The sequence below is a fragment of the Populus euphratica genome, unplaced genomic scaffold (genome assembly GCF_000495115.2).
Source record: "Populus euphratica unplaced genomic scaffold, PopEup_1.0 scaffold251.1, whole genome shotgun sequence".
Taxonomy (NCBI): domain Eukaryota; kingdom Viridiplantae; phylum Streptophyta; class Magnoliopsida; order Malpighiales; family Salicaceae; genus Populus; species Populus euphratica.
In genome coordinates this window covers 126,418-136,042 of record NW_011499988.1, presented here as the reverse complement: position 1 = coordinate 136,042, position 9,625 = coordinate 126,418, and the positions used below count along the sequence as shown (strand labels likewise).

The 9,625-nt window shown below is 30.6% G+C and overlaps 1 protein-coding gene across 1 annotated transcript; it reads left to right on the top strand.

The window, feature by feature from the left end:
- Positions 1-6,086: 6,086 nt before the first annotated feature.
- LOC105140216 (plant intracellular Ras-group-related LRR protein 3-like) lies at positions 6,087-8,998 on the top strand. Its single transcript, XM_011046954.1, has 3 exons — positions 6,087-6,786; positions 7,792-7,958; positions 8,097-8,998. Exons 1-3 carry the CDS (start codon positions 6,220-6,222, stop codon positions 8,737-8,739), a joined length of 1,377 nt encoding a protein of 458 aa, XP_011045256.1. The 5' UTR covers positions 6,087-6,219; the 3' UTR covers positions 8,740-8,998.
- The last annotated feature ends 627 nt before the right edge of the window (positions 8,999-9,625 follow it).

Here is a 9,625-nt window from a genome sequence, read left to right as displayed (position 1 = left end):
TTTCCTTTGTCCTCTCGCGTACAGTAGATCAATGCCAGTCTGTTGTTTGCAAGATTCTCCATTGTTGAGCTCGGTGACATGCTCTACTCCTTATCCATTATGGCCTAAAATTAATGTGCTTATCATTCGTCATTCATGTGATGCTTCGTTATCAATCGATCTGTATCATCTTTCATAGTTCGCTTTTGATAGCTGCAGTTATCTGCCAATAATCCCTCCTCTGTTTGTTTTTCCTTCTATTTTTTAATGTGTGTTAGCGTGAGGGTATGTGTTTGTTGCAATCCTTGACTGTTTCTTGTTGATTTGTTATCAACGTTACCCAGTCTTACAAATCTCATGCTGAACACTTTGAATTGCAGGTTGAACACGCGGAGCTTAAAAGAATCAATATCCAAGATGGCAGTCTAGAGAAGCAATTTAAATGACTCCCCTGCTTCTTTTTGTTTCCCGCGTTTATGGTTCTCTTCCTCTGTGAATTGAGATAGACCGTAACTGGTGATAGTGAGTTATGGGCCATAACCAGCTGCTGATGGGTGTTTTTCATTCTGTCCAGATACAATGGAATAATCATCTATGCTTTTGAAGGTACTTTCCATAGCTACAACTGCAGGGAGGGACCCTTGAGGCTTCCAATTTTGGTTGAGCAGTGGATAGAGCTACAAAAAGAGTGTCCCATGGGGCCATGACAGCTTATACATATCAAACATAAAAGAGATGATAATATAAAATATTGAAACTAAGAGATTAAGAGAGCTAATGATTGTTGGCTCGAAGGAACTAAGAAAGCATCTCCACTCACTTGGTATTCAAAGGGAGATTCCCGTCCTTGGCTTCGAGGATCAGTTTTGGAGACACCAAGAATTTCACAGGAGTATTTTTGGCTTGGGACTACTCTTACAAGCCAAACAAAAGAATTGAAAGGGAGTTTCCTGGAATATAACGATAAAAATGTATTTGAGGTTATCCTACCCCACCACCATGTGAGATCTTTTTTTCTCTGTTTTTTTTTTCTTTTACGAAATAAAGATTGGTGGCTTGGCTAGGTCAAATTTTCCCTACTTTAAAAAGATGATCATGTGACGGTAGTAGGGTTTTTTTTTTTTTTTCTAAATAAAGAAAAAGCAAGAAAAACTACTACAGTTAAAAATAGACAATCATTTGATGCTCATGTTGCTCAACTAATAATAAATTTGATTGATTTAATAATAAATAATCATAATAAATAAAGTGAATCAAATAAAAACTTGACAATGATTAACTTAAAAAATTAACGCTTTTAATATAGTAAAATATCATTTTAATATTTCTTGACAATGATTAACTTAAAAAATTAACGTTTTTCTATATTATAGTAAAATATCATTTTAATATTCTTAAGAAATTTTCATGTTCTTGTATGATAACAAAGGAAAAATTAAATGAGAAAGTGATATCTCAAAGAATGCAAGATAAAAAAAAAAGGTCTTAAAACTTAATTACTAATAAATTAAATATTAAATGATGAATTGAAAAGATTAAATTAAAAAATAAAACAAACAATCCAAATCCACTTGATTTAGTTTATTAAATATATGACCTAGTTATGAGATTGAGATAATCTTTATAAAATAAATTAAAAATTAAATAAAACTATGATGATCAAACAATTAAATGTTGAATGATAAAAATAAAATAAAAATTTAATTTAAAAAAATAACAAGAAAAAATAGACTATAATTAACTCAAATTAACCCTCTAATCTCACAACCTGTGACATGAGATCGAGATAATTTAATATAAAAAAAAATACAGCTCAACCCCTAATCAACCAAATATTAAAGAACAAAACGAAAAAAAAATTAATTTTTTTAAATAGCCTGAAAAAATAGAAGTTAACTCTAGCTTAACCTGGGGTTATGAGGCTGAGAATAACAATATATAAAAAAAATTTGAAAAAATTTTAAAGTTAAAATTTTAATTAATTAAATATTAAAAAATTAAATAAAAAAAAATAAAAAATATCAAATATAACATAAAAATAAAAAATAAATAAATAACAAAAGATAATTTTTTTTTAAAAAAAATAATCTAAGACAATTTCAAAATTCAAAATCGAAAACGTAAGAGAATCTACTGAACATCCATGCAGTATTTCTAAATTCAAGCCCCCAGAAAGCAGCAGGGCTTGTGCTGTTGGAGTAAAAAAAACAGTACAGAAACATTAGAACAGAAGAAGATTTATTTTCTCAATAACGAAACGGATACACTATTTTTTTTCCTGATAAACAAATTCTTTGATTTGGCTGACGAACAAAATCTGAAACCAATGATCGGGAACGCGGGTTGTGCTGGATTCCCAAACAGACACTAACCTGGTTTTCAGTTGAATGCGGGGATTGATTTCTCATCAGCCATTGACTGTGAAATGCAAGAAGTCCACAAGCACAAACATTTCGGTAGATTTTAAATTTGTTTCTCATGGGAAGTGCAGCAGCATCAAACAACAGAGATCATTGCAAATATTCGAGCATCAAATAGAACTGATCGATATATAAATATGCAAGGCATCCACTGACATATATTAAAAAATATGTCTTTGGTTTTGTTTATATGAACTGATATTAATTCTTTGTTGTTGTGCTGATAATAAAGAACGAGGGGGGTTAGTTTTTGTTTGGATAATAAAAGTATATGCCGTTGCCCTATCACCCATCCAGGCCATGAGAAAAAAAAAACGAAAGGACCAGCATTTCTGCATAAAAATTTAAGCAACTGGTATTTCATGGATCCCACAAAGCGAGTGGCGTGTGCTTTAATGCACAGGTCGATGCAGTGTAAAATTGGAAATTGATGAGGACGTGATTGATTGCCGGTGGCCTTACCTTGAAACGGAGTAGGGATATTAGAAGATAGTTTGTTTTTTTAGGTTAATGCTTGCGTGGTCCTTGTAATCTTCATATTATTATTATTATTATTATTATTATTATTATTATTTTTCGTAATGTCATTTTCTTTTTATACTTTTGTTAGAATTGGAGAGTAAAATGTTGATTATTGTTATTTATTAAATCTATAAAATTGTGACCCTTGTTTAACAATAAAATATTTAATTAATAATATAAATTTTACAGTTGTTCACTAATTAAACCCTAATGAAAGGAAATAATAAAGATAAAAAATAAAATATATAAGATGATATTATTAAAAAAAAACATGAATTCGGCATTTAGTTGTGCAATATATAATTCTATCATGGCCACTCTTATTTAAGTTCCCTTTGATCTGATTTTGATTTGGTAATAAAATATAATTATTTTGGTGGAAAAACTTCCTTCTTACAAATCTTGCTAGAGACTGAAAAACATCAACTATGTGCCCGTTTATTTTTATTAGTTTTGTCCTAATTAATCACACGCAAATACTATTTACTGTGTGCAAGGTAGTTCAAGTTAAGTGTTTTTTTACTTAATTTTAATATGTTATTATATTTTAAGTTATTTTTTAATGTATCTTTCTAGTTGATACCTCATCTAATTTATATAAAAAAATATATTTTTAAAATTCATGTCATATTAAATTTCATTTCATTTTCATAGTTATTGTTTAAAAAATTAATTTAGTCTTGAGATTTCATATATGAAGCTTTTGTTTTAGATAAGATAAAAATTTTTAATATAAAAATAGATTAGAGAATGTCCTAGTATTTAGGGATAATTAAGTAATTAGACTTAAGAGAAAGATTGAAGACTAGACATAAGAATATAAGAATATATATTACTATAAGGAGAAACAATTTTCTCATTCACAAGTGACCAGCTAAAAGAGAGAATAAAAATTACAGTTATTATAAGAGATTATTTTAAGACTAAACAACTCTACAATACTCTAATTTTCAATTAAACTAGAATATACCTATGATATTTAATATTTTTTTATTTGACTGCCATAATTTTTTTAATAAAAAAAATAAGCTAATTCATCAATTTATACCATATCATGATTTATTATAGAGATGAATCCTGTTTTGAAAACACATGATCTAAATAAGAAAACTACAAAAAAATAAATTATAAAAATGAAAACCCCAAAACCTTTTTTCATCATTAAAGGACACCAAGTCTCACAAACAAAAGTCAAGAAAACCTTAAAACTCTTTCTCGGTGTCCAAACCTCATCAATATCAAATAACTCGACAACCATCCCTTCATCAAGGGATAACACATGAAAAAAGTTTCTGTGCAAACACCTAAAACTAATAATATTATTGCGAAAGAGTAGTAAAAAATAAAAAATGTAAAATAGAGATACTGAGGAATAATAAAATGGTCTTTAGAAATTAATTGAGAAATTAATATGATCCATATAGGAATACTACAAAAAAATTAAAATTTTTATTATATAATTAAAATTTTATACTGAGTAATTATGTTAATAACCATAAATTTCAATCGGCCATTAGTTCATATTAAACTTTTATGAGGGGTGTTTTATATATTATTTTATTTTTGGATAAAGTTTTAGAACGATTGAAGCTTAAAAAGATTGCAAAAAACTGTTAGTATTTGAGAAGAAAAAAAAAAAAATTTTATTAATGATATTTTTATAAAGTAAGGAAAAACAAAGAATTTCAGTTCTTCTTTCTCTATTTATAGCCAACTAGAATTGTAAAAAGAGAGAGAAGAAGAGGAAATTTAGAGAATTCCTTGAGGAAAACTAAAAAATTAAAGAAGACAGTGAAGGGATGAGAATCAAAAAAAATTTAAAGTAAGAATTAAAAGATAAATCAAGAAAAACAAAAGGAAGAGAAGAAAACTTTGGAAAAAAGGAGAGAAAGAAGGACTGAACAACAAATTTCGACTAGTTAATTTTCAAAGTTTAAATTTTACTGGTTAAGATGTTTTGAACCCGTCCATACCAATTTAAACAAAATTTAATTGATTTTGAGTAAATCTTAGCAAAAATCAAATTGGGATTCCTGATATAAATTAGGGGAATTATTAAAATTGATTAAATTGAGCCAATTGAAGTGAAATTTTTTTTTTGTTTGGTGTTGAATCATGATAATAGTAAGAAAAAATCATGATATAAAAAAAAGAAAAAAAATAAAAAAAAGAAGAGACATTGATGGAAGCTAATAGGAAGAGAATGGAAGTGTCGAAGCTCATTAATGTTTTGTGATTGTCTAGGATTAATGTGAATTATTATTACTTGGATAATATTGTTCAGATGCTATAATCCATGAAATTGGTTTTTTAGTGTAATATAAAAAGTTATGTTTATGTTGAATCCACGTAAATGAATAGATGATGTGACATAGGAATTGAATTTAATAAGAATTGGAAAGGAATTTGAAATGATGGTTGAAGTATTTACAATGATATTTTTTACTAGGTTTTGATTTTTTTAAGATCAAAATGGGTAGCTTAATTATCTAGTTTGATTATTTGTAATTTTGTTTTATTTTTTCAGTTTCTTAGAATTTTTTTTTGAAAAACCGAAAATGGAATTAAATAAATTTTCTTTAATATTAAATTAGGACTTATTCAAATTTAACTGAAAGTTAAGGATTGTTTTTTTTTGAAACATTTAGCGTTCTTTTAACATACATGAAGCAAGTTTTTGTTTGAAGGGAAAGTTTTTCATTAACCTATGATTAAATTAGGTTATTTATTTATTTTTGGTTTGATTTTTTTTTAAAAATCCAATAAGTCTAAATGGGATAAAAAAAAACTTTTTCCACTTTTCTTTTTTATAGAAAAGAAGCTTGTCTATTCTATTTGATTATATATAATATTTTTTTCGGTTTGATTTCTTCTATTTTTAATTTTAAAAATTAAAAAAACAAAATTTATTGAATTTATTTTTTTAATTTGTTAACAAAGATTATCCAATAGATTTAGAAAAAATCTGATTTGATTTATTCGAAATCAATTTTTACAAATATTATGAATAATTTAGTTATTTTGCTTGCCCATTATCATCCAATGAATAATGTAATTTTCTTACCTGATGCATATCAGCAGCCAGTAACAACTAATTGAAGAGGAGCTCAGTCAAACGGTCAATTCTCATACATTTCTACGTGGCATTTATCAAGCTCCTGAATGAAAAATCCGTCAAACGTCAACCATAGTGACGGTCAACCTCGGAAAAACCCACAGTTCGCTCCTTGATCATCCTCTTCAACGACTTCTACTACTCCATCATCAACCATCTCTCTCTGTTTCGATCTGAAAAGAAATGGAAATGGATTCCATTTCCAAGAAAAACGATGATTTCCCAATTCTTTCCTATCTTCTATCCCAAACTGATCCCAACTCTCAACAGTTTGATCAAAACCTGTCAGCCCAATTTCCCTATTTGAACTACCCGAAGGTCCTCTCCTCGCTGACCCAAGCCATCCCCTCCTCCGCCACCAATATCTTCCTCATCCTCGAATCTCTCGGTCCTCGACCCAACCCAGACGTTGTCTCCATGGCCCGATCCAACTTGACCCTGATGCAAGAACCAGGTAAAACGGAGATATACAAGGCAGTGTTGAAGTTGGAGGAGATGCATGAGGAATATGAGAGGCAGTTAAAGGAAGTAGAAGAGATGCTTGTTGGTGTTTATAGGGATGTTGTTGTAAGAGAGATAGAGACCGGTGAGCAAGTTGATGAGGAGGTTGTTGCTATACTTAGAGAAGCAGAGAGTGGTGGGGCTGTGGAACGAGTGAATCTTTCTGCGCGTCAGTTGAGGTTGATTCCTGAATCCATTGGCAGACTTCATGGCTTGCTTGTGCTCAATCTCTCGCAAAATCAGTTAGAGGTATCATAATTTTCTACCGTTTCTTTTCTTTTTAATGTTTTGTTATGGGGAAAGTGGTAGTGTATTATTTGTTTTAGTTCACTGGTATACATATTTGCTTTTAGATGACTTTGCTTGTGATATTTTCTAGCACCTGCTAAAGTAATCACTCTTTGCCATTCATATACTCATCTCTGCTAAAACCTAAATGAGTTGGTCAGCAACAACTTTACTGCTTCACTGTTCGTACGCGTCTAAAACTTTTACCCACCAATCTAAGGTAAGGTGTGATAATTTTAGTCTGCTGATTATCCATGAGCAAGCTGGCATCAAGTAGTGGTTTGCTCTTGATTTAATCAGCAAAAAGTTTCAAGCTGCAATCCCGATCAGGGAACAAGTATATATTCTGATGTTTTCTTCCATTTAATCAGCTAATATGTTTGGTGTGTTAACAAAATAATGGGTCAAATATTGCCCATGTCTATTGCATAAAATTTGCGTGTGGGAAAAAAAAAAGAAGATGAATGGAAAGAAAGAAAGGTTATAGAGGAGTGTCTTGTATCCCTTACCAGCTAAATATCCAAGGCTCAGTTTAGGCTTTAATCGTAGGCTAGAGCTTTCAAGTACACAAGACATCCCTAAAAGTATTTTAAATCTTCACCCTTGCTGTGTAAAAGTTTGCTTTGTTTTTGCTAGTCGTGATGGGCTTTTGGGTCTAAATATAATATGGTGGTTTACTATGCTAAGGTGGAGGTTGGTGTTTAGCATGCTCAAATTACAAGCTTAGACAATTCATATAGGTTGATTTAGCTATTCGTCCATGAACTGTTATTGTTCACAAGAACTTGTATTGATTCATGCAGTCACAGTAACCCTGAAAAGATTCACAAGTTTTTTTTGTGTCCTAGATGACTTTGAATGGTGAAGATTTTTGTTATTGATGCAACTAGTGGACATTATTTTTGTTGATTAGAATATGGTGTTTGAGTTTTTCTTGATATATGGTTCATTTGTTTGGGGAAACAGGTCCTTCCTGATTCTATCGCGGGACTTGAGAAACTTGTGGAGCTTGATGTGTCTTCCAATCTTTTAGTTTTCCTGCCAGATTCAATTGGATTGTTGCGAAATCTTAAGATCCTAAATGTGTCAGCAAATAAGTTGAAGGCCCTCCCTGATAGCATTGCTCTTTCCAGGTAATCCTCATTTTCTGTGTTCTCTTCCCAGTTCATCTTTCAAATCACCGTTTTTGGTAGATTGTTTCTTAACTTCCATTTTTTTCTGCGCTTTTCATTTGGTCTGCTGTTGAAAACTAGATTTGTCTTTTGTTGTAGTTCACTGGTGGAGATAGATGCAAGCTTTAACAACTTGCTATCTTTGCCGGCAAATATTGGATATGGACTGGTGAATCTTGAAAGGCTTTCAGTTCAGTTGAATAAGATCCGTCTTCTTCCAACTTCTATTTGTGAAATGAAGTCTTTGAGATTTTTGGATGTTCATTTCAATCAGCTGCGAGGCCTGCCACGAGCAATAGGGAGATTAAAAAATTTAGACGTCCTGAATCTGAGCAGTAATTTCAGTGACTTGGAAGAACTTCCTGAAGAAATTGGTGATTTAATTAACCTCAGGGAGCTCGATCTCAGCAACAACCAAATCCGAGCTCTTCCTGACAGGTTTGCCAGGCTAGAAAATCTAACCAAGCTCAACTTGAATGAAAATCCACTGTTAGTTCCGCCAAAAGAGATAGTGAGCAAGGGGATTCAAGCTATAAGGGAATTTATGGCAAAGAGGTGGCTGGATATGGTAGAGGAAAAGCAGAGGAACATGGTCGAGGCAAACCAGCAAGCAGCGCAGAGTGGGTGGCTGGGATGGGGCTCCTCCGTGGTTAGTAACTTCGTTTCCGGGGTTTCTCAAAGTGTTTCAGGTTATCTAGGAGAAAAATCTCCAAAAGATCCTTATCTGGACCAACTGCTCTGAAATGGTCTGTTCTTTGAGCTTCTGGTTTCTGCAAATTCTGTGTGATTACTTTTATAGTAAACAAACAGACAGTCGATGAGATAGCTCTTTGGTCTCTCTATGCTTGTGATTCTCTTGAACTATAAATCGAGGTTGAGTATGTAAAACATTATCAATACGTGCTTAGAGGAGTGTAATGGCACGATGGTACAATTGTCCTTTTGTTTTTCTGTACAATTATTATAAGTGAAACCAAAATCTACATCTTTTATCTTACTTATATAACATAATTAAAATGAATTTACACTCTTTATTTTATATAGGTTAAATAATTAATAATAATTAGATAAAATTTAAGTTAACAATTTTAAGAATATAAACAATTTTAAAAATATGCTTAAATTAAATTGCTAAATCTAGAATTATGTATAAAATTGGTTGATTATTTGGGGTAACCAAATGATTTGGTCAACTGCTTATTAATTAGTAATGAATACATGTTAATTTAATAGAAATCGATTGACTAACTGACTTGATCAATATAAACCAATGGTATAAACCAATCGACCATTTTAGCTATTAGTGAGAATATCACAATTATAAACAACTAGTTTTTTCTTAGAAACACATATAGCTAGTCTAATTGCAAAATTAGCAAGAGAATCTAAATATATATGATATATGATTAATACTTAAGAGTATATTTTTATTAAGGTTATATATCATTATTTTGCACTTGAAATATTAATAACTCCTTAACTAAACTATATATTATAATAACAAGTCTGATATCATAAGATACCTTTAATTTATAGTAAATGTTCATCCTAAATGCAAGCTTATCACGTAAATAAAAGAATCGATTGATGAGTTGAAGTATTGAAATTGAAAGGACAAAGAGAAGAGA